The sequence below is a fragment of the Solanum lycopersicum genome, chromosome 1 (assembly GCF_036512215.1).
Source record: "Solanum lycopersicum chromosome 1, SLM_r2.1".
NCBI lineage: Eukaryota > Viridiplantae > Streptophyta > Magnoliopsida > Solanales > Solanaceae > Solanum > Solanum lycopersicum.
The window spans coordinates 3,989,096-4,015,732 of NC_090800.1; the positions used below are offsets into that span (position 1 = coordinate 3,989,096).

Below are 26,637 nucleotides of genomic sequence, written 5' to 3' on the forward strand. Positions count from 1 at the left end.
TTTCGGTAAATCTCGACTACTAAAACACAACTAATAACGATGAAAGAAAAAGCGACGGATGACGTCGCTCCAAAACGCGATGCAATTAATCATAATGTCCGTTGCTTTTTAATAAAAACAATTTTTTTAAAAAATAACTTTTTAAAAAAGAAATTCAAAAAGTGATCGACGACATTACTTAGTCCATCGCTTCTTTTCACGGATTTTTGCGCCAAATATATATAATGGATAATTAATTATTTTATATAGATAGCGATGCAGTCCATCGCTTTCTATTAAACCAATTATTTATTAATTTAAGAAAAGTCATACCATCCGTTGCTTTTTATTAATTTAAATTTTTTAATTATATTTTTTAACAAGCGACGGACAACATAAAAAGCGAGAGAGACAAAGAAAAGCAAGAAAGTGGCGAGCGAGATTCATCTGGAAAAAGGTAAAATAGCAATAGTTTATTATAAAATATAATTAAATCAAACTATATTTATAACATTTAATTTGAATTAATAATTTGTTATTATATATGATTTTCCTTTATTAGAATAGGCCAAAAAGTGCACTTCGGCTGAAACAAAATGAGTTAGAAAGACAAAATTAAAGTTGAGTTTTGGAACTGAATAACTCAAATATAAACTCCAATTTATGGCTCAAGCCCCAAGGCACTAGTTATATATCATTTTTTATTTCAATTATTTTCATTATCTCCTATCGCTTTTAAAAATCTTCAAACAGATTTATTTCTGTAACGTATTCGAGCTAGTATGTAATGTATTCAAACTACATATTATGTATTTTAGCTATTCTTAATATATTTGTGTCAGTATTTAATGTATCTAAGTTACATATTATGTATTCAAGCTGATCTTTAATGTATCCGAACTACATGTTAATGTATCTGAGATAATATTTAATATATCCGAGCTTCAATTATTGTATTCGTTTTTTTTTAATTTTTAAGAAATTAGTAATTAGAAATTTATTAGTGATAAATTGTAATTTCATATTAAAACTATAGAATTTATGTAATATACCCTAAAATGATAATCGTGACGTACGTATTATATTCTAAGGTATAAATTTAATTGTAACTTTCTCAAAAAAAGGTTCTAAAATTGAATTTTGTCTAGCCATTTTTATTTTTTTTGCCTTGCGATTTTCTTTTAATACTAGGGATATTCTTTATCCATGCTTTTATTATTTAGAATGTTTAATGATTACCACAATTAAATATCACTTCAAAATAGATGCATCCTGAAATAGGGGCAAAATTTCGAATTTCATGGATTTTAACTTTTGATTTTTTTTATATTAAAAAAATAAGGGGCCAAATTTCAAATTTGATGAATATATATATATATATATATATATATATATATATATATAAAACTATTTAACTTGATGTCTGAAAAAAAATATTCAAAGTGAATGTCTTAAAAATATCTCTTTTTACTCCTTTAGATTCATTCGATATTGATGATATTTTTCTATGAATGGACTTATTAGCGATGAATCGATAATTACTAGTCAAAGCAAATGTATTTAAAAGTCATCTTGATAAATTGTGATAAGATGGTGAAATTTTTCTCTCTTAATAAAAATTTGAATTTGTTTAGTAATTTAAAAATAGGGATAATGCACGTATCCCCTCAACCTATGCTCGAAATCTCAGAGACACACTTATACTATACTAAGTTTCTATTACCCCATAAACTTATTTTATTAATAATTTTCTACCCCTTTTCGACCTACGTGACACTATTTTGTGGATCCAACGCTGGTTGACTTTTTTTTCAAGATAGTGCCATGTAGACCAAAAAGATGTAGAAAATTACTTATATAATAAATTCAAGAGGGTAATAGGACCTTAATATAATATAAGTGTGTCACTAGGATTTCGAGTATAGATTAAGGAGATACTTGTGCATTTTCCCTTAAAAATATAGTTTTGAAAGTATTATCCCGAGAAATAAGTATTGTAATACGAAAATTCAAATTTAAGCTGTATACAAGTACATAACCAAAAAAATAAAAAATAAAGCATATGACTTTGTCGGTGCTTCTTGCTCAAGGTTGTTCTTTTGTCTACAAATATCACAATTATTCATTCATGCATGATTTGCATGTTCTCTCTTAACCCCATGTGCATTGTTTTATTATTTTCCTTTTTTTTTTTTTTTTTATGATTTTAGGTTTTTTATTCAGTGTTCGAAGTTCACGTTAGAGTTTCGATTAAATTCGAACTACGCACTGTAACGCACATTCGAGGATGACACTCCTAACACAATTTTCTTCATACATAAGATTCGAACCCGAAATCTCTGATTAATGGCGAAGCAATCCTATCAGTGCACCACAATCTATATTGATCTTTTTTTCCTTGCTAACATAACATCGGATCAAATTTTTTATTTTAATAGTTATGGTATGTTTAGACGTTTAGTTCTCCACCTTAATAATAGAAAATAAAATTAAATTTTACTAAGTTTGATTCATAGAAATAAAATATACAACTTTTCCTTTCTCTAAAAATATCCATAAATCCTTCGATAACTAGCTTAATCATCCTAATCTTCTCAATAATCCTCTTATTTTCAGCCTAATTCCATTGATTTGTTAATCGGGATTCAGAAAATATTCAACAATCAAAAGGAGAAAAATTGAATCGCTAACACTTATATTCAACCACACTTATTAATTGCTAACATAAAAGCAATAATAATCTAAGTGTGTAAGAATGTATGTAATAAACATATGCTAGCATGGAACACCACTCAAGCCACAATGTAATGTAATCAAGTGATCATCTTTCTTCGAAAGCTTTAATTAAATATCACAAATTTATTAGAGTAACGATTCGAACAGTTGTTAATTAGGAAGAAAAAATGTTGGGGAAAACTGGGCCTCAGCCTGCTAGAGCGGGCCAGATGTCGCTAGGGCAGCGAAGCTCTAGCGGGATAAGTGGCCGCCAGAGTAAAATGGACGGAATAAACTTTAAGGAAAAAGCTCAAATATGTCATTAAATTATCAGAGAAAATCCATTTATGCTATCAGTTAAAAATTTGACTCATTTATGCCATTACCGTTAAAAAAAAGAAGCTCATTCATGCGATTATTTTTTAACAATAATATTGTAAAATCATTTTTAACACGTGACCAATTATAATTCGATCACGTCATTAATTTTTTATATTATAAAATCAATTCATTTTTTATTCAAAATTTTGATTTTCGTGAGTTCTTCTATTTATTAATCAAAAATCAAAAAATATTTAACATCATCAACTAGAAATATCCAGCCATTAACACCTTCACTCGCACTTGTCAACATGAAAATAATAATAAACTAAACATTACGAAAACATACTATATAATATAATCTACTTAATCTTTTTTTTTTAGAAAAACAAATTATACTCTCTCCGTCTGAAAAAATTTGTCATATTACACTTATCGAAAGTTAATTTGATTAATTTTTAAAAGTAAATTAAATCACATTAATTCGATATTTTAGATAAAAAAAATTAAATATTCTAAAACTATATGAAAAATACTATAAATTACAGTTTTTTGCATGTTAATATAATGAAAAAATACATCTTAAAATATTAGTCAAAATTTTTATAGTTTAACTCTAAAATAGTAACTATGACAAATAATACCAGACGGAGGGAATATAATATAACACTTATTATTATTATTATTATTATTATTATTAAATATTATTATTACAGGTATAAAACAGAGTCAAGTCACAAGCGACTCAACTCCCTCCTTTTTTTCCTACTTCTAAAATCAACTATACAGAGTGAATTTTTCTGTGGAAAAATGGCAGGGAGGGTAGATCTAGACGGCAATCCGATCAATCCGATGACGATTTGCATGATCGGCGCCGGTGGATTCATTGGCTCGCACTTATGTGAGAAGCTCATGTCGGAAACGCAGCACACGGTGCTCGCCGTCGATGTTTACAGTGATAAAATCAAGCATCTGCTTGAACCGACTTCTCTACCTTGGAATGGACGGATACAGTTCCACAGAATTAACATTAAGAATGATTCTCGTCTTGAAGGACTCATCAAAATGGCAGATCTGGTAATTTTTTCTTCTTCTTACATGTGAATCGGAGCACAGTGGACTGAATGTGACTTTAGTTTCTTCGCTAGTTTATCGGAATTTTGAAATCTCGTTCGTGTAGGCCAACTAACTGAGCTACTGAAATTTCTGAATTTTGAAGCAGCGGTGTTGCTTTGGTTGATGTTTTTAGTTGATGCATTTCCTTTTGTAGTTATTTTGTAGAAATTTTTGAGAATTCAAAGCATAAAGAGGTGAATCTTAATGGATCTGATAGCAAAACTACTCTGTTTGGTCTCTTCATTGATTAGAATTTTTCATAGGTTACTCAACTATTTATGTTGCATCTTTAAGTTCTTCCGCACTTCATTTCTTAGGTTTGTTACAAGACTAGCTTGATGATCTGGTAAAAATTATACTTAAATTTCTGAATATTGGAACTAGCAAAGTGAATTTGAGATCTATAATGATCTGAACCTGTTTGATGTTCAGGATTCTGGAGAGAATTTCTGAAATTAAGTTGAGCTTTGTTGTAATTAATTTCTTCATGCTTTTGGATGCCTTTTCTAAAAATGCAGTACGAAGGAAGTCCTTGACTAATGATAAATTTTTGTTTTTTCATAGACTGTAAATCTTGCTGCAATCTGCACTCCAGCTGATTATAATACACGTCCGCTTGACACAATCTACAGCAACTTCATTGATGCTCTACCAGTGGTATGGATGTTGGATTTTAACTTTTCATAGTTCTTATAAAGAGAGAATTCTATTTTACCTCATAAAGCACAATTTCTGTGCTTGTGAGGTGTCACTTGCAGAAAGATTTCACCTTTTCTGTTGGTAGTTGAGGTGTGAAGTTGATGTTAATTGATTTTTCAGGTTAAGTACTGCTCAGAAAATGGAAAGCGTCTCATTCACTTTTCCACTTGTGAAGTTTATGGGAAAACCATAGGTGCTTTTTTGCCCGAAGACAGCCCATTGCGGCAGGTAAGAGTTCACTTTCTTCATGTTATTACTCTTGTTAAATGCCAAACTTGTGCAAATTATTGATCTGTTATTTTCTTTGTGTCATGTTTCATAAAATGGAAGTTCCTGAACTGTCCTCTAATTGTTGATATTTCCTATTCTCTCCCCAAAAAGAAAATTAAAAAAAAATAAGAAGTGGTACTATGGTATGATTGATTCAAACAATGCTGTATTTTCGTGTAAAAATGCTAGTAATATAATCAATATACCTTAATCCCAATTCAGTTGGATCAATTATCTGGATTCTCTCTTTGTCTACTGTGTGTCATTTAAGCCTGTTATATTCCAATACTTCACAATTTTTTCTTTTAGGACAAATTAAAATTCTCAAAGCTACAGAGTCTCTAAAACCCAAATGTAAGCCTGCAATAGCTACAATCTCAAACCAACCTAGTCAATGATATTGACATGTTAGTTAAACTAGTACACTCTTGATATTATATTATATTGGAAAAGACTTGTAATGGAAGTTTCTTGGTCAAAAGGATAATTGAGACTATATTTTTTTCTCAATTTTCTCTTTCCGTATTATCTTAATGCTTTTCTGGTGTGTTAGACTGTTAGGTCTTTTTGATTGTGAGTTGTGGCAACCTCTGGAAATCCAAATGTATTCTCAACTTGTCCATCCAATTTTGGTTTCTCTCAATCTTATGTGTGAACTCACCCGTCTTAGTAGCCAATGTTATCCCACAAAGCACCCTATTATGTGGTAACGAGACTCGGTACTGGATGTCAATGAAACATGAAACACAAGGCCTGTTCAGTGTATTTTTCATGTCTACTGGGACTGCATGACATTAGTATATGTAGGATTAGGAGGCGTTAATGAATTAGTATGGAAGTATTATTCGGGCTTGTATTGCATTTTTGTGCATCTCTATGTTTAGAAAGCTAGTCGTCTTTCTCTATAATAGTTTCTGAATGGGTAGTGGTCAATCAAGTGGTGTGGGAATCATGAGGTATTAGTTTCAAATCCTATTGGAAGCAAAAACACTAGGTGATTTCTTTCCATACATTATAGCCTTTGTGGACAAAGTTACTTGGTAATTGTGTGAGTAGGAGGTCTCAAGTATCTAATATCTAGCTGACATACTCTGCAGTTCTAGCGAGTGAATGTACTTCATAAGTTAAAATAAATTGTTCAAAAGGTGTGCTAAGTGTTGTTTCTGTGTAGTCAAATAAGTGAATACTGAATTTGTGGACAAGCATCGTTGGCACACTTATGGTAAGTTCTGGGGTTTGTACTTGTGCGGGGAACATTGCCAGCTCCCACCAGGTTTACCTTCTATGTACATTCAAATGATTATCATCCTCATGATATTTGTCTCATTGAGTACAATGGTAAGCAACAACAATAACAACTAGTCCCACAGCATGCCTATTGCAAAATTTGATCATTGTACAACAACAATAGGTTCTACGCTAAGTACAGTTCCTTACGGTACAATATGTAAATTACTCAGTTTCATTGGTTGATTGTTCTTAGTGTCATTGTTCAAAGTAATACCCTCAATCCTTTTGGTTCAATCTTCTACTTCAACTTCTGGGACTTTCTTGCTACCTTATCTTAACCTAACAACCAATTCCTTCCTCTGAATTGCATGGTAAGAACTCGAGAATTTTCAAGTTTGAGATTTGTGTGCTTATAAACCTAGAATCATCCCAGTCAAACCTATTTACCATAGACGATAGTAATTGGCAATGGGAATTTTCCATATTAGTAAAATTATTTACCTAATAAAATAGGTTGGTAATTGGCGAGTGTGTGTATGAATTGACGCCATTTTCCAGAACCAGAAGAACAGAGTTAATTACTTCAAGGCTATGTTCTTTGAAGTTGCTGGATTTACTGTTTAACTTGAATCTTAATTAGCAATGTGGAAAGAGTATTTAACATGATCTCACAAAGTGGATTGTATGTTTAGTTGTTGGTGTGGTATCATTGACCATATTATGCTCTCTCTGATACCATTACTTTTGTGGAGATGTTCTGATCCTTACCTGATTATTTCTAGGATCCTGCTTATTTTCTTCTTTCGGAAGATGCATCTCCATGCATTTTTGGACCTATTGAGAAGCAAAGGTGGTCCTATGCCTGTGCAAAGCAATTGATTGAGAGATTGATCTATGGTGTGTACAACTGTACCTTCATCTGGATGGTCTAAAGTTGAATCTCTTATCATATATTTCTCACTTTATTTTGTTTGCAGCTGAGGGTGCTGAGAATGGCTTAGAATTCACCATCGTTAGGCCCTTCAATTGGATTGGCCCCAGGATGGATTTTATACCCGGGATCGATGGTCCTAGTGAAGGTGTTCCAAGAGTATTGGCTTGCTTTAGTAATGTATGCATCTTTTTTTTTTTGGGGGTGGGGGTGGGGGTGGGGGGTTAAGTTTGAAGTCATCTGATGTTTACTAGAGTATGTGTGCGAATTTCATCATCTCGTTATTTCTTTTGTAGAACCTATTAAGGCATGAACCACTAAAACTAGTGGACGGTGGACACTCGCAGAGAACCTTCATATATATCAAGGATGCTATTGAAGCTGTTTCCCTGATGATTGTGAGTTTTGACCTATTCAACCCTCTATTCTTCTTAAAGTGTATTATGTTGTACTGTGATTCATCCGATTTTTCTCTCAGGAAAATCCTGCTCGGGCCAACGGCCATATCTTTAACGTCGGCAATCCTAATAACGAAGTTACTGTCAAGCAGCTAGCTGAAATGATGACTCAGGTATTGAGTGACACCACTTTTTCATTTTCCTCCTACCTCTCTGGCCTTCAGTACTACGTTTCACACGGCATATGTTCTGCATTCTCAACTTCTTCTCTTGCACAGGTGTACTCAAAAGTGAGTGGAGAAACCCCTCTTGAAACTCCCACCGTCGATGTTAGTTCTAAAGAATTTTATGGCGAGGGGTATGATGACAGTGACAAGCGGATTCCAGACATGACCATAATCAACAGACAGCTCGGTAACAATCCGTCTCCTTACTCTATTGCAAAACGACAACTGCATAAAGCCGAAAATAATTTTAACTGTTGGATCGATTGATTTACCAGGTTGGAACCCAAAGACATCCCTATGGGACTTGCTTGAATCCACACTCACTTACCAACATAGGACATACGCGGAGGCTGTCAAGCAGGCGATGTCAAAGACAACGACAAACTGAATGAATTCAGAGCAGAGCTTTACTATCTGTAATCTTCATCTACTCGGTTCGACTTCATCCTCGTTATTTATTCTTTGTCATCCACTTCATGCAAGAAACCTAAAGTAGGCCACAACAGTGAAATTGTGTGTCATATGTTGGTATAATGTCACTACAACAGTTTTCAGACACATAAATCAAAACAAGGCTGTAGTCTGCTCATATAATTTTGCTGTTATATTATCATTCTTCTGTGAGGAAGTATGTTGTATCATTACACATATTTTCCTAATCTATTACTAGTATAATAATTTATTTGTTTGATTAAATTATCCTTTCACTTTAATGTCTTTATGTTAGAGAATATTATCTTCTAAATACTAACTTTTACCATAGTTGATTTGAATAATTGTTGAAAAGGGGGCAGTGAGGTAGGATAAATAGTACACAATCAGGAGAACTCATAGATTTCTTTTTATCAAAATCATAATTAAAATACAAAATATAATTATTTCTTTGATTTGTGGACCACATTCACACATTAATCCTTCATTATATTTAGATTATCACATGTATATGTAATACCAAGATCTCCATTATGATAGCAATCTCCAAATCCTTCGACTTTAAAACACAAAATATCTATCAAACAACAAAATACATTGTTAGAATCATTTGGATTAGTTGACAGTAAATAACTAATTACCATAATATGATGATCGAACATTTTTAAGCAGTTATGTGGTTAGATAAAAATATTAATTAAAACTAATAATAAACACGTATTAATGTGTTCACCAAAAAAATATATTGGAAATACGAACACTTGACATAATATGGTCATAATCTTAGGTAGTGGTGGAGTTAGGATTTTTAATAAAGGGGTTCGAAATCTGAAGAACTAAACACACGAACTAATTGAAGGGTTTTGATATCTATTATATATACATAAAAAATAATTTTAATCATTTATAAATAGTAATATTCTCCATCGAAGGGGGTTCGGATGAACCCCTAACGGTATGCTGGCTCCGCCCCTGATGGAGCCACTGATCTGAGGTTGTAATTTGATAAGTTAGTTCTTTTTGGTAAAATGACTAAAACACCAATAACTTCTTTAATAAAAAATTAAAGATATAGACCATCAATCAGTTGATTCGTTCTAATTCATTGAATTAATCCGTTATAAAAATAGAAAAATATCATAAAAAGAAGGGAACGTTGTTTTTGCAAACATGAATTGAATTTTTTTTGAACAATTTTTCGTAAAAATTGTATCTTTATCCCGGAGCCTCGAAGGAAAGAAAAACCGTCGCTACTTCGATATATACTAAGAATTTCAAATTCTTCAAATTCTATTAATAATAAATATTATCTAATTAGAATTCAAATTCTTAATTTAATTATAATTATTACAAGATATCTTTATTTATATAATAACATCTAAAGTGTCAATTCCAACAAATATTGAACTAAAAAAAATTCTTGCTTTCAAAATGGTTTGCCGTCTGAGATGAATCTATTATTTCGATTTGTTATTTGTTATTGAATTGCGTGCACATAAAAACCATAAAAAGAGTTTCGTAAATTTCAAAGGTTTTCTTGTAAGAAAAATAATGAACATGAATAAGAAATGAAGAGGACTTGGAAGTTTTTGTAAAAAATGTTTTAAAAAATAGTAAAAATTTTCGATCAAACTAAAATTGCTTTTTTTAAACCTAAAAGTGCTTACTAAAACAACGACATGCTTAATTTAATCCCATAAATGGGCGATGGAAAAGGTAGAATGTACTGTAAATCCTTATACCTACCTATTTTTGTAATATAGAATGATCGTTTCCAATAGGCATACTACAAACTGAAAGTCTTTATAAGTTGAAAAATTATAAATTGAAGGTGATCTATTTATAACTTTTGACTTATAAGTATTTATTAATTCATCAAACAGTATATCTATCGAAGATCATAATTTTTGTTTTAAAAACAAAAATTTTATTAGCTTATAGGCTTAATCAAACATCATAATTTTGTCTCATGATGTATAAAAAGATAATAATTAGAGAGAGATTTGCAAACCTATAGCAACCATAAAAAGTGGCATGGTAAAAACCAATTTCAAAAATGACATGTAGGATAACATATAGGACATTTGTGTCTATTTGTTCAACTTTGTACAAGTTTAAATGTCTATTTGTGCACATCCAAAGTTGAAGGACATAAATGTGATTTGAAGCCAAGTTAAAGGGACATATTTATGTATTATGCCTATTTTTTAAATTACTCTTAAATTATGTATGTATGTAATTTTCCCTCCATTATTTCCATTAGAAAGACTAGAATAAAAAGTAAAAAATTGATAGTAGAGAAAATACATTTTCTTGCCCCATGAAAGAGATGTAACAATATTTCTAAAAGTAGCAATAAATTCTTTCAACTATGTGTAAAATGTAGTCTAAGCAAAAATTATTGCACATATGTCTGTCTACACGTCTGTAAAAAATTTCTATCGGTACGATTAAATTGTTCAATACTTTAAATATCAATAATATTAGAGAATGAAATATAAAGATGGATTGTACAATTTTTCCTTTTTAAAAAAAATCATGGTACATTTCAACATATTTAGGAGGTAGTAATGTGCTTTACATGGTTTAGTTCAATCTGTACACAGTTAAAAAGATGGGAAGGTAGTGACAAGTTTTATGTGGTTTAAGTTCGACCTGTGCGCGGTTGAAAAGATAGGAAGGTAGTGATGCATGGTTTAAGTCCGACTCTTGCGTGGTTAGAAAGATAGGAAGGTAGAGATGAGTTTTATGTGGTTTAAGTCCGACCCGTGGTTAGAAAGATACGAAGGTAGTGATGAGTTTTACGTGGTTTAAGTCACATTCGTGTGCGGTTAGAAAGATGGGAAGGTAGTGACGAGTTTTACGTGGTTTAAGTCCGACTCGTGCGCGATTAGAAAGATAGGAAGGTAGTGACGAGTTTTACGTGGTTTAAGTCCAACTCGTGCGCGGTTAGAAAGATAGGAAAAAAATAAAAAAAATGCTGGCTGTGGGGTTCGAACCCACGCGCACTTGTGTGCAGAAGATCTTAAGTCTTCCCCCTTAACCACTCGGGCAAACCAGCAAGATGCCTAATTCAACCAAATTTTGCAATTAGTTTAAATACTTTTGGTCTTGTTATTATAAAAACATTTTCAACCAAATTTTTATTTTTTTAAAAAAAGACTAAGAAATTTCATACTGTGATAAACTAACATTTAAAATTTACATAAAATACATAAAAGAATCTAAAAGGTATAAGGTTTTATAAAAATAGTTTTGACTAATTGATCCATACTAGAGCTTTTTTCTTTTTTCTTTTTTTGAATGAGCCTTAGTATATAAAAAAGACTTACTTATTTGATAACACAGCAAAACAATAAATATGTGCGTATTTGCAACAAATATTTTGAAAAACAAAAAAAATATTATAAATTCAAAGTAATTTTGTTAATATAAAAAAATAATTTTATTCATTAAGATTGAGAGTGTTATATGTGTATCTGCAACAATCATATAAGTTAAGTACGCAGGAATAATTTATATATAGTCAAAGAGACTCTCAAATACAAGAAGTATAATACAATAGGAAAGTAATTTTTTTTTATGTATATAGAAAAATGATTATTGATAATATTGTGTATTATTCACCATTTTTGTTTTGGGTTTTCACTTATATTCGGTACCGATATTAGAACTCGATTAAATTTGGATTAAAGATACCAAAACAACATCAGAGGGTTGAGGAGAAAGGAGATAAACCACTCCCTAACAAAGGCGATTCTATAGCTAGAGACTCGAACATAAAGCTTCTGATTAAGAATAAAAGAAACTTTTAGCTCATTTTTCATAAAATATTTAAATGAGTTAGTTACAACTCTTAACACTTCTTAGAAAATTGATGAAAAAGAATTTTTTTTTTTTTAATATTTCGAAACGGACTAAAAGAATAACGAATGTGATTTATTTTTTGTTTAAAAAATACTTATACTAATTCTGTTGTTACTAAAAATGGGGCAACTCAAATTTGGAGGCTTGAGATGGATGCCTCATTTTTAAACGCATACATTTTAAAGTAAACAAATCAAAATCATCAATTTTCAGTTCTTTTTTGTTTTTTGATTTCGAGCTATTTTGTGGTTATGTAGATATTTAGTGATGTTAATGTCTCTTAAAACTAGTAAATTGTATGCTCATTTGTGGATTTTCTGAGAGGCGGAGCTAGGCGGGAGATTTGTGGGTTAAGATGAATTTACGATCTTTTTTGTATTAGAAAATTATATAAATATATGTATTGTTGTAAATCATCAAACAAAACTGATTTAGAATCCCTAAACTGTTAATCTTGGTTCCGCCTCTAATTGAAGAATTGTAAACCAAAAAGAAGTAACCTAAAAGCTTCTTTTGTGTTTTTTTATGGGCAAAAAGATGATACTCCATCCGTTTAAAAAAGAATGACCCAATTTTCTTTTTAGTCTGTTTCAAAAAGAATGACGCATTTCCTTTTTTGGCAACACTTTAACTTTAACTTTCCACGGGACATTTTTAGGACCACAAGATCTAAGGGGATTTTGGTACATTTGACATAACTTTAATTTATAACCATAGGATTAAAAAGTTTTTTGTCTTTTCTAAATTTCGTTCCAAATCAAATTAGATCATTCTTTCTAAAACGAAAAGAGTATTTAATTTGTTTCAAGATAACATCATGTAAGTGGTATTCTAATTTGCTTGTAACTGCAGGGAGGCCCATCATTGTACAACGACTGCTCCTTAGTTCGAGAGAAGTTGGGATTGGTTATATGAATTCTTAGCGATCATGTTTTTTTGTGTAATCATCAATGATATTGGTATTGTCTTTAATCAAGTTTATTTAGTAACCTTGGTCTAACTCACACATCATTAGTTAAGAAAAATAACAAATATATCCTCGAATTATCGTAAATGGTATGCAATTATTTTCCGTTATATTCTTGGGATATTGGTGTTTCTGGTGTCCAAAAACTAGAGCAAATATCTATACCCTTTATAATAACGGACTTACACGTATCATAATCCTATTCGCTAACCCGACATTTATTCAATATCAGATCGACAGATAAGATTGTGTCACGTGTACCTATATAGTCTTCTGTTAGAGTGAAAGACATATGCTCTAGCTAGTTTTTGGACGGTAATGACACCAATGTCACGAAAGTATGAAGGGAGATATCTACGTACATCATTTACAATAATTTGAAAATATATTTAAAAAGTACCATAATGAAAAAGATTCATTAATTTCATTAATTAAGAAATATGACACGTCTAAATCTAATTAAAAGAAGCTTTTCATTTGATTAGATAAAAGCACAACATAATTTGATACTTTCATAGCACCTTTTTATTGTCTTTTTTTAATTAGTGGATAATAACGTAGACTCATATACCCCACCAATAATAATAATGATAAAAAATACTAATAATTAAAAAAAAATAATTTACGTCTTACTCTTTTCGTTTTAAATAATACGTGATGTTTTTTTCCCTATATATCATCAATTAATATCACACTACTAAATAAACGAAAAAGGATTTAAATAATATAGTTAATGAATTATTTTCATATTATCCTTGTTTTTTATTGAATTAAATTTGTCTTTCTTTTCATCAATTGGATAAAAAAAAGAAGAAGTGATATCTATCAACTAGTGAATCAAACTTTATTTTCATGTTTAAAACTATCTTTCTATTAACAAATTTAATTATATAACATTTAAATAAATACATGACCTTTATATATTAATCCACATAAAGATTATGACCCAATCCAAAAGAATTTGACCCATCCATGACCTAACCCTAACATAAAATCCATTTTAAATTAATGTATTCACGCGATAGATATAAATTATTTTTCGTTTTCCTTTTTATTCAAGCTTAAATTAATTTAAAATGTTCTCAATTAAAAAATTTCACGACAAGCACATATGTCAATTAAGAATAAAGTTTATTCACAACATCAAGCAACTTATGGATTGATAGACATAATTATGAACAAATATAATAACTCTAAGAAAAAATACACCCAAAAAAGCATAATAGAAGAAGTGAAATGGACCTTACAATGAAACTTTAGCTAATAAAAACATGACGTTTGAAAGAAAAAAAATATTATATTATTGAGGTTAGTCACCAAAAAAAGAAGATCAATGAAGTCAACAATGGAAAAAAGGGACCGACTATTTTATTTTACTTTTTAGAAAAAGTGTTCAAAATGTAAAAATTGGGGCAAAAAAATTAATATAAAAAGTGTTTTTGTTTAGTGTTATGATGTATGGACATGTTATAACGCATGGAGGAAAATTTATATTGTTATGATATATTAAGAAAATATTTGTTTTTTATAACGATAGTAGAATATATTTATAATACAATTTTAATAGATATTAATTAACAAAATAATTTATAAAATATATGAAATAAGTTATCACACACTTCAATATAATTATAATATATTATGTCAATTTCTTACTAAATTATGCATTTATGTTGCATTTATAATTCACTTTTAATATGTAGTCAGATTTAGCTTAGTATATTACTATATCATGTTATATACGATAATAAATAAAAAGTATCACTAAACTCAATAACTATTTATCAAAAGATACTCATTTAAGTAAAAAATTTTATAGAACACTATCCTAACTTGATAACCCCGATCGTTAATAGCTCAGTATACCAACTCGTTGTTGGCCCAATATCGAGATGATCATAGTTTATAAATTAACATATCTGATTGATAATTGTATATCTCGTTGTTCTTCTTGTATGTAATATTTATAATTACAAATTTATAAAAATATACATAAATTTATCCACTAATTAACAATAGTAATAACTAGTTACTCATTAAATAATCTTTTCACGTGGTATGAATAAAGTTTTTATGCCAAACATAGTCTTTTTTTCTTTTTACAAAATTTAAAGTGACAAAATCTTTTTCTAGATACATACAAAATATAAACTCTATGAATTAAATTTTACATTTTAAAATTTTTGGACTCCCAAATTATACTATTTGAGAAAATTATGATTTTAAATTACATATTTAAAAATGATTTAAAATCATACATGTCTAAACGTTGACTAAGAATAATAGATATAATGAACGAGAGATGACATGACACCTTTGGGATAAAAGAAATATAATGACCACATTCATCCTTATAAACTTGATTTAATTATATAGTTATTTTTTTTATAAAAGATTTGAAAATATCAATCATTTATTTATCGACATATACTTATGTAATAGTCATACATATTCACAATTATTATGTCCCACCCTAGTAACCTAAAATAGTATTTTGGAGTGTTTGGATTAGATATGTTTGAGTAGAAATAGTCCACGCCTAACTTCAAATACTTGGATAGAACTATCTTCAATATTTTCCCTATAGGTCATAATATAGTTTTGACAATAAGACACTTGATTAATTTGTAATAAGAGTTCCTATTCATCTCCTTTACCGAATCGTATTTTGGACCAGTTAAGAGCTTACATGTTCAGAAGATACATATTACGGAGATAAAGATGTTGAGATGGATGTGTGAGCATATTAAGAGAAACAAGATTAAGAATGAGCTTTCCTGGAGAAGGTGGGAGTGACATCGATTGTTCACAAGATGAGAAAAGCGAGACTGAGATAGTTTGGACATGTGCAAAGAGGTGCAAAATGTTGGATATAGGATTAATGCAGAGGGGTAGGGATTGAACAAAAAGGTAACGGGCAGGATGATTAGATAGGACATGGTGGAGCGTCGTATCACCGATCGAGGACTTGACTTTAGATTGGAAGAAGTTGATGTCGCCTATTATAATAGAAGACTATAGAATGTTGTGAAGGTTTAGGATTTGTCATAGGACTAGTTGTGCCCTTATAGTTATGTTAGTTATTGCTTTTCGATTATCACATTAATTATTTTGGTATTGGACACCACTTTTCTTTTTCACCGCTATGTTTTCTTCTCCTTCTACTTGAGTTTGATATATTTAAGTCAATGACCTCTCGAAAACAATATATCTACCTCCGTCTGCCATACACTATTACTCTTCAAATCTCATTTTATGAAATTTAACTAAATATGTAATTATTATTGTACTCTTTAGCAAATTATTCTTTATATCAATTCAAATCCTCTAATGATGTGTGCAATAAATAGCGATAAGAGACAAGGAAAAAGTAGACAATTCCATAAAACATGAACAAAAAAGTAAAAATATCAATAGTGGTATATACATTACATTTCAAATATAACACTTGCAATTATGTTACATCATGTTGAGATTGAGATCACATAATTATATACATCATTTTCAAATTTGGACCAACTATAACATGTACTATATCTTATAAAATAATACAATCTCAAATATTTAGTATCAAGCTATAACAAGATAACGTTTGTAAAAAATAACACTATTTATCATAACTAACAGCTCCAGTCTTTTAAAAGACTACTCTTTTTTTATTATTAGTATATTAACTTAAGAAACGATCGAGCGGAACTTAGAAATATCATTAAAAATAAGAAATATTACTAAGTTGCAAGACTATAAATTTTTTAATCTTTATCTTTTTTTTCACAATAAAAAATCCATGAATTTTAGCCATGGCAAAGGTATCTTGGTAGTTGTATCAGCTTGTTTTCCACAACTCAAAGACGACGTCGTCGAGGCAACATTTTTTGGGCACATAAAAAAATTTCTTGATCCCAATGCATTGAGATTTTCTTCCCTCTCCAAACCTAAACAAATAATTCAAAAAAAATAATATTATTAATAAAAAAAAATAATTTCTTGAAAATTAAATTTTTTATACACTTATATTTAAAATAAACAAATCCAAAAATAAATTATTCGTTTTACTACATCTAAATGTACGTGATAATATCTGATTAGATAGAAAAAGACGTTATTTTTGATAGATTTCGGATAAGTAGCAAACGTTAAAGAACAACAATACGACCACCAATACGATAGCCAAAAATAACGTATCCGCCAATAACCAATCGTTAAGATAATTTATTATGTATATATAATAAATGTCGATCGCCCTTTGCTGCTTCATTGATGTATTTCTAAACATTTAAACGCAAATATTTTGAACATCCTTAATGGAAATTCTGGCTCTGTCACATACCGATATTAAAGAATCAACAAATAGAAATCGAAAAAAATATAAGATTAATATTAATATTTTGAAAATTTTAAAAATAAATAAGAATATTATTATATACTATACTAAATCATATAATTAAGCATGTCATAATTTTAAATTTGCAAGTAAATATATATTTTTTTTAAAGAATAATTGGCTCTTACTTTCTAAGCTGAACTGCGAGTAATGAAGATCGTAATCGCCGGCGTTAATGGAGGAAAGTACCGGCCGTCGTCCTTCCTTCGTGTACTGCCGTAAAGCGGCGGCGATGAGATCAGCTACCGTCGATTCCAACGATATTAGTACCTGTACAGGTCCAACACTCCTTTGAATCGTTACATTTAACAGCAACTTCGTTAATTTCATCGGACGGATATTCGCCGACGACGATTCGCCGGCGGAATTTCTGCCGCCGGCGAGTAAATCCGGTACCGTCTTCGGCCTTCGTAGCAACTCCGTTTTACTGCTCCCTGAGCTCTGGCCGTGAAACGACTTGGATTTCTCCGATAACCTCATATCCTTTCGATTTTTCTCGTCGTTACCTCGCCGGTGAGTTCTCGGAGATGGCATCATGATTGCGAATTTTTTACTTGAATCGGAGATGGAGACCAAGAGCGGCGGCGAGAATCGGTTTTCCGGTGACCGGCGGGGATTGTTAGAAGAATGGTAGAATGGTAATTACGAGTGAAGTAGAGGGGTTAAGTGAAAACCTAGCGTTGTAGGAGAAATGAAGAAATTGGCGGCCAGGTATATGCACATTTATATTAGTGTAGCCATGACGGAGGGGTATAAATGGAAATAAAAATAAGTAACTCTAAAATTATTATTTTTGGGAAAGATTTTGCAAATAGCACTAATTACGATTAAAGTTATAAATTGTATTTATATATATGTTGTATTGATACGTATATTCATCAAATAATTATATATTATATATATATGATTGATATATACTGAGATAGATTACAGTATCGTGATCGAATTACTCTATCTTTAATAATAAATTTTAGATTTAAATCTTGAGAACGAGGAAATCATATTGGGATCATCAATATAAATGAATTTTATAGTGTGCGATTCAAATTTAGTTGATATTTGATTATATCAGTATTGAATATTGAATGAAAATAAAATAAAAGAACCTTATTATTGGTGTGTTTTGTTTTTTCATGAGAAAATTTGATTATTTCTTAAATATTAATTTAACTTAATATTTTAAACTTATATGAAATATAATTTATTATTTTGATAAGTTATTTATTCGTATCAACTAAAAATTTAATATTAATATAGAATTAAATTATTAAATTATGTTGAACTGTAAACGAAACTCTAACGAGAGTGACTTGTGAGCTTCATAGCGAGCCCATAATTATGTCACTTACATTCGTAGCTTAAGAGTTAAAAAAAATTAGGTAGAAGGAACGATGTTTAGTATTTGAAATTCGATTAAATTTAAATGTATATAAAAAATTTCATGTTGAGAAGTAAACGCTTTTAACAAAGGTAATTTCATATTAAAAAGACTCTAAAATCTTAAATTAAAAAATAAAGATATATTTATCACTCTAGTCCAACCTTTTATCGGTAGGTACAAGGAATTTAGCGATTAATATATCTGGCGCATCAAATTAATATATCAACTCTTATATTATTATATCAGTTTGAGAAATTTCTGTAATATAAATTTATAAGGAATAAATAGTAATTTTATGTTAAAAATATGTGATCTTGTCATTTTTCCATTTTTTAAATTATAAGATAATACTATAATTCGGATAAGTTAATGAAGCAATAGAATTAAGACTAATTTCATTGAATGGTTGGAATTCAATCTATATTGCAATAAATAAAATAGTTATTCGCATTTAATGTTTATACTAAATTATAATATTCACTTACTATACATAATTAAGTAATTTAATAGAGCAAGAACATGTATTAATTAATTATTTTTAAATAAAATAATTTTTCGCTGTTTATGTATCTATATAGATATTGTTAGGATCGAATCCACACACACTTGATGAATGAAGAACACAAGAACTTTCAAGAGAAAGAGATGAGAAATCTAGAGAGAGAAATTAATATTTCGTGGTAACATTCCGTGAGTAAACTTTCACGGCAGTGGGTATATATATTAATAATTCAGAGTATTTTTGGTTACAGAGAATAAATAGTACACCTAAAATTTAAACCGCATGAACATTAATATATGACAGTTCATCAAAATATTAATCAGACTCCACAACCTAATAGATATAGTATGGAATACTTCTGTTAAAATTTGATTGAATAGTAAAAGAAAAATTACTTTAACATAGCAAGTAAAATTTTAAAATTGATATATGTGATCGTGCTTTAAAAATTGTCATTGTCTAAAACCCTAATATGAAGTTCGAAAATAGATTCAAATTCAACACTATACGTAATTTCAAAATATAATGAGTTTGTCACATAATCAAATTAATAGAAAGCAATTCATTAATTCCTTCTCACTTGTTCAAGTTAAATTAATTATGTCTATAAATATTATTATTCTTTTTAATATGGTACGTAAAAGAGAAGTAATAAATAAGAATAATTTAATTAAATCATCCACTAATTAATAGCTTTCTTAATAAATTTATATGTAAAATAAATCACGATAAATAAAATGGATCGAAGACATAAATTTGTTCTTACTTTATTGAGAATGTACATAGTCGATTTTGGTTTAGATTAACTAAATCAAGTACAATAATATTCTTTCTAATCCAGATGTTATATTATTCAAAATTTAATTATACTTTTTTCTGAAAAATATATAATAGATAAAGATAGAATGACTCTGTTTCATTCTTTTTAAATTTTACTTTTTATGTTTGTTTTCTTATTATTTATTTGAGTACTTAATATTAAAAAAAATTATATTATGACAAATCAAATAAAAATGTATTTTTTTAAAAAAAAAATATGAATAAAAAAACTTCATGATTCAATTTTGAATTTTATATTAATTCAATTTAAAAAGTTAACTTAGTTAAATGAATTAAAATAAATTGAGTCTGATGAAATAAGTAGGTTTAACATCTCATCAATATCAAACTTTTGTATTTCAATACGTAACCTGCTTATTTAGAAAATTAATTGATATTTATCAGCCACTATTAGTTAGCTAATTCTAAGTGGCGAGCTTTAAATTCACCAAACTATTAGTCGTTCGGTGTGAGAGATAAGAATAAATAATTTTGAAATAAAAATAGTTTAAGAATAAATAATTTTGAAATAAAAATAGTTTTGGAATAAAATTTTATTGTCTTGTTTGGAATAACTTATCTCACCATTTATATTTAGTGAATGGATAAGTTATCCCACATAAATGATGAGCTAAATTATCCCAGAAGAATTAAGCTGGGGATAACTTGTTCCCAACCAAACGACTTACTACCTAAAATTATACATATGTCATTTCTTTCTTTTTATTTTGTCGAAAAATCCGACACTTATTAAGACGATGATAACAATAACATACTCAGTAAAATTTTATAAGTGAAAGATATTACTATTAACTTGTAGATAGAGGCACATAGATTATTCTCTAAGGATCCTCGATTCAGATGCATGATTTCAAATACAAAGAAGAAAACATAGCAAGTCACAAAGAAACAATACAAAATCTACCAGAACGAGGCAACAACAATAATAAAATAATGCAATAATCGAAATACAATAAACAATATATAGTATAAAGTACTATTAAAAACAATAATATAATGTCTATTTACTAGGAAAAAGTACATTTAAGTTAAAAAATAAAAAATTAAATTTAAACGATTTTAAATAAAAAAAAAACAGAGTAAGACCTAGTTTTTTTTTATTTCTAACTTTTTAAAGTCATTCTAAACTTATTTTAAGTTATTTTCATTTCGTCAAACACTTGATTTGACTAACTTTTAAGCAAGTTCAAACGGACTTTAAGTAATGATGAATATCATCAACAAGAACTATATAACAATACAACTAGTATAATGACAAATACCAACCATCCTAAGCAAGATAACGCTACGGCCTGCAGTACCTACTAATCTTCTATCCTAATACGTGTTCTTTACACCCTGCTATCTAAAATCACGTTTTCAATAATTTAAATACATAAATAATAGCACGTCTAATGGTACTATGGTGTAATGAGTGGCTAAGAGAAGAGGATAACGAGTGCAAAATAATAAAAGAAATTTGTTTTTAGAATATGTTATTTGGGGCACGTTTTATACATCATGCTTGTACATTTGGTGGCTTTTCTATAGTTTAAGATTACATATAGGAAACACTGAGTTTGACAAGAAATTGAAAGTGATGAGGACATCTCTAACTTTAATATAGATATATTATTATTGTTATTATTTGTTCAAATAATAAAGAAATGTCAATTATTTATTATGAAGTTTGGGCTTATATTTTGAAGGGAAAAAAAAAGCTCAAAATAATAAAATAGGGCTATAAGTAATGTCAAAAAGAAATTAAACAAAAATGCTAAAAGTATACACTCATGCACCCCCAAATTAATAAGTGAAATCACTTTACTTTTGTTGCTAATTGCTAAGAATGTCAATACAGAAATAATATATAAACGTAAATACATCTTTTAATTTAGCTTTATACTATATTTACGTTCTTCAGTTATGAATATATACAAATAAATATTTAAATTTGGATAAAATAGAACAAACAAACACATGTATTTTACGTGACATAATACACCTAAGACAACACATAGGACACAAATTGGTCATATATGACATTATTTAAAATGCATGTATCTATTTATTTATTTTTATATAAATTTAAGTGTTTACTTATGTATATTAAAAAAGGGATAATGCACAAGTATCCCCTCAACCTATGTCTGAAATCTCAGATACATATATATACTATACTAAGTTCCTATTACCCCTGAACTTATTTTATTAATAATTTTACACCCTTTTTCGGATTATGTGACACTATCTTGTGGGCCTAATACTGATTGACTTTTTTTTTCAAGCTAGTGCCACGTAGGCAGTAAAGGAGTACTTGTATATTTTTCCATTAAAAAATTAAAGACATAAATATAAATAATAATAAATTAGATTTGTTTTATCAAAAAGGTCTATGGTTCGAATTCATATAGCCCTAATAAAAATGAAAAATGTAAAAAAGAAAATGTATAATAATTAAAAATTAAATTAAAAATATATTTATATATTATGCCTTAAATTTTTTCATGTTAACGAAGGATTATGACTTCTTAATGATAGTAAAAATGTTTTAAAATGTTTAATAATATTAGTGGTAGGTAGTTGGTAATTTATTGGTAAAGGTAAAATTTTTTATGTTATTATGGTTTTGCTTTTCTTTCTATTATATATTTTTGTCTTGTGATAGTTACCACAACGTTATAAACAACTTATTAATTACTTATAGGAACGTTAATAATATTATTATAAACCATACTTCAATTATTATTATAATAATATGTCATACTGCAATCACACAGCATTTCGTCATGACAGAAATATCTTCACCAATCATGTAATAATAATTTGATAAATTAATTAAGCTGCTGATTCCCAATATAATATCACTAAAAATATAATAATTAAATATAAATGCAATTGTGACCTGACTTTTCCTTCCTACTAAAGTAGATCCACAATTCCACATCCACTAAACAAACCTTTTTTTTAAAAAAAATTAAGCTAATAGCCTTCAAATTATTTTGTCTTTTTCTTTAGATATTTTTACGCAATTAACTTAATTTGAAGTATTTTATAATTAGAGGATATACTAATTAGTGGCTGTGTTTTCTCTTCACCAAAATTATGACTTCAATCAGGGGCGGACCTATATACGCTTGTGAAAGTCGTATATATATGTATAAACAGTTGATAAAATAAATATATATTTAAGGTCAAATACATAAACATATTTCTAAATTTGTTAGGTTTTTTTCCTCAGGTACTTCAACTATTTCTTCCTATTGAATCATTGAATTCCCATAATTTTTTCCGTTTAAACAAACACCGTTATCTGATGTGGAACCAGATTTGTGAGGGGTATTGATAGAAGATACATATGTTGTTCCACAAATAATTTACCCAATTGATAGTGAAAATGTTTGAGAATAATTGTCTTTTACTTAAGTCATTTAAACACATTAGAAAACAAATGAGACTAGCACGGTTTGTCTTCATTCCTTCAATCAAGATTATTACAATTCGAACACAATAGAAGACATTTACAATAGAAAAGCTCATCAAAATCAACCAACAGTGTTTTAAAGAAACAAATTATGGGTGGTTCAATGATTTAATTGAAAAATGACGTAGTTGAAGTACCTGAGGAAAAAACCCAACAAATTTAGAGATTTATTTATGTATTTCGCCTATATTTAATTGTGTATTGGTTGAATACACGATTTTTTCTCTGAAAAAATGATCAAAATAGTCCTTAATGTTTTTTAATTTTAAATTTAAAGTCTTTTTTTCTCTGAGAAAATTATCAACATGGTCCCTAATGTACAGAGGTTAACTTATTTTGATTTTTAATATATTTTGCATGATCCATAGACCGTATAGTCCTTAATATATTATAAAAAGTAATCGAGTTGATCTTTTTCCTAAAAATAAAAAGTCATTAAAATTTTGTGTTATGTTTAAACTTGAGTTCCACTAAAAAATAAATCCAAAAACTTTCTTGTTTACCTTCTAAGCCATAGTCTAAAAGCTTGTCCAATTTTCTCTTTCTTCGTCTCAATCAAATTTCATACTTTCTTCGTAATTCCAAAGAATATATATATATATGAAAAGTAATTTGTGGCAAAGAATCAATCCCAAATTAGAACTTGTTTTTGCGCCCTCATTTCTTAACCACCCTTTTTTGTCATCTGATTTCATTCCTTTCTAATTGAATTTAAAAACAAATAATTTTCCCTAACACAATTTTAAACAAAATATAAGACTATTATCTCTGTGTCTATTGGTAAGTTTTTCTTTATGAGCTATTTTTTTACAATAGTTTGTTGTTAATTCTTGTGCTTTGAGATGGATAGATTTTTGAAGAAAAATAGTTCTTCTCAACCAAGGGTTAGTTTTAGAGACATGGTTTAAGAGTTTATTTTCTAGATGGTTCGAGTATAATATGAAAAAAAGATGTTGTATTTTGCTTATGTTGTTAACGGTACCCTTGTGTCACTCCTAGTCTTATCCTTGAGTCACTCATAGTAGTGCACCCCCAATCTTTAAATTCTGAATTCGCCTCTGACTTTAGTTTCCATTATATCCATGTGTCAAAGTTTTAGTAGTACTATTATTATTTAATAAAAAATAATACAATTTTCGTCCACTTTTAATTGTCATAACTTCTTTTTTTAGAGTTAAAATAGCAGCAGTTTCAACTAACATTTTATGATATATTTTTTCATAATAATTAAAAGTGGATAGAAAAAGTATTATTCAAACAGATACGTTAACAGACTATTGCCTGCTTCAAGGGTTATGTTCAATAAAAAAAACGAATGGTGTATATATATATATATATATATATATATATATATATATATATATATATATATATACACACACACACACACACACACGTACGGAATTTAATCATAGTCTAGGAAGGTATTACCTTTATCCTTAATTGATATGATATAAGAATCGAATATGAATAAATATTTAAGGTCCTAAATGTAAAAATATCCTTTTAAAAATGGTGAAAGTATACGTAATGCTCTCCCACACAATATCAATATGCTCATAAAAGTTTTTCAGAACAACCATCCAAGTGTAATAAGATGTCAATATTAAAGAACAAACACACATAAAAAAAATAAAAAATATGACATAATTTTTTGTAAATTGACCCTAAATACAAGAATAATATCTATTTAAATTTATGATTATTATTATGAAAACACCTTCCACTATAATTGGATATATTGTTCATAATTGCCTCTTAAGCACAAAAGAACAGAATATACCAAAATTGTCAACTGTTTTTTCAAAATTGACGTCGATTCTATCCAAAAAGGTTCAATATTAATATTGATTTTTTTTATTAATATTCCCCTTTCACTGGATTCTACAGTTTATCCATTATTTCCCAATTATTGAATTGAAAACTATATACTATTATATTATATATATAGTTTCTATTTGATTGGTTTGGTAAAATTTTACAAATATATAATACATTATCAATAATTACTCATTGTTTCTTCTCAAAAATTACAAATAATAAGTGCATAATTAGTGAGACTTCTACTTCAAAACGTACTATTAAAATCACTATTTTTTTCTTTTAAAAATGTTTACTAACTATTTTCATATATATTTTCAATCAATCGGTGAGAAAAAAAAAACTATTTTCACATGAAAAATTAGGAAAAACATTTCACTATTTCAGTGAGAATGTGCTTTCATTGTTTCACCGTGAATTATTTTTATTTTCAGTAATAATGTCATTATTTGCCAATTGTGAAATGTTTTTCAACTCAATGGCATGTGTCTCAATCTCAGTGTGACTGATCATCCTCCGAGACTGACAACTATAAAGAATTAAAACAAATTTCATTGATCATCTTTGGCTGCTTATAATTTTGCATTTTGTTGAATAGTTAATTTAGGTATTGACTAGTGTAGGTATATTATCCTTACAATGCGTCCAAGTAATGTGCTAAGGTTTTGACTCAATACTATGAACCATACATTCAATTATTTGGCCACCAACACCATTGCTATACCAAATATTCTAAAATTCGAAAAACTCCAAATATTTATTTTCATATTTTTTCACTCTAAATTACTCTAAAAATTAACATTTTTTAAAAATTATACATGTTCAATTACTTTTTTTTTTTAATAATGAGGTCATAAACGACGTATTTAATCCAAATAATATAAATTCTTTGAAGAATAGTAACTTAAATTATGTGTCATTATTTGGCGTAGTTTTTTATTTGACTGAAATGACGAACTATTATAGTTTTTTCTATGTTTATCAGGTGTCTAATATAATCAAATAGACTTTGTTTCTAGTATATTTCAACAATATAAATAATTTTATTTCAAAATAGTCATACGCTTTCATTATAAAAAGTAAAACACCATCTA

At 28.6% G+C, this 26,637-nt stretch overlaps 2 protein-coding genes and 1 non-coding gene across 3 annotated transcripts; 1 reads left to right on the forward strand and 2 right to left on the reverse strand.

The window, feature by feature from the left end:
* Nucleotides 1–3,726: 3,726 nt before the first annotated feature.
* LOC101247451 (UDP-D-apiose/UDP-D-xylose synthase 2) lies at nucleotides 3,727–8,582 on the forward strand. The gene is made up of 9 exons (XM_004228410.5): nucleotides 3,727–4,092; nucleotides 4,696–4,788; nucleotides 4,951–5,058; nucleotides 7,113–7,227; nucleotides 7,308–7,441; nucleotides 7,558–7,659; nucleotides 7,740–7,832; nucleotides 7,938–8,073; nucleotides 8,162–8,582. The coding sequence occupies exons 1-9, from the start codon at nucleotides 3,826–3,828 to the stop codon at nucleotides 8,272–8,274; spliced, it is 1,161 nt and encodes a 386-aa protein (XP_004228458.1). The 5' UTR covers nucleotides 3,727–3,825; the 3' UTR covers nucleotides 8,275–8,582.
* A 2,714-nt stretch (nucleotides 8,583–11,296) lies between these two features.
* On the reverse strand, nucleotides 11,297–11,379 carry TRNAL-UAA (transfer RNA leucine (anticodon UAA)). The gene has a single exon. It is a non-coding gene; the product is annotated as a tRNA-Leu (tRNA).
* A 5,175-nt stretch (nucleotides 11,380–16,554) lies between these two features.
* On the reverse strand, nucleotides 16,555–18,373 carry LOC101247149 (uncharacterized protein At4g22758-like). Its single transcript, XM_004228409.3, has 2 exons — nucleotides 17,665–18,373; nucleotides 16,555–17,087 (listed from the first exon to the last, which is right to left on the reverse strand). The coding sequence occupies exons 1-2, from the start codon at nucleotides 18,071–18,073 to the stop codon at nucleotides 16,924–16,926; spliced, it is 573 nt and encodes a 190-aa protein (XP_004228457.1). The 5' UTR covers nucleotides 18,074–18,373; the 3' UTR covers nucleotides 16,555–16,923.
* Nucleotides 18,374–26,637: the final 8,264 nt, after the last annotated feature.

What these genes read in the sequence shown, in the direction of transcription:
- LOC101247451 (XM_004228410.5), top strand. Translation starts at nt 3,826, where the DNA reads ATGGCAGGGAGGGTAGATCTAGACGGCAATCCGATCAATCCGATGACG. An exon ending in TCATCAAAATGGCAGATCTG is followed by an intron (nt 4,093 to 4,695) that starts GTAATTTTTTCT and finishes GTTTTTTCATAG; the next exon opens with ACTGTAAATCTTGCTGCAAT. An exon ending in TAGCTGAAATGATGACTCAG is followed by an intron (nt 7,833 to 7,937) that starts GTATTGAGTGAC and finishes TCTCTTGCACAG; the next exon opens with GTGTACTCAAAAGTGAGTGG.
- LOC101247149 (XM_004228409.3), bottom strand. Translation starts at nt 18,073, where the DNA reads ATGATGCCATCTCCGAGAACTCACCGGCGAGGTAACGACGAGAAAAAT. An exon ending in CTCGCAGTTCAGCTTAGAAA is followed by an intron (nt 17,088 to 17,664) that starts GTAAGAGCCAAT and finishes TTATTTGTTTAG; the next exon opens with GTTTGGAGAGGGAAGAAAAT.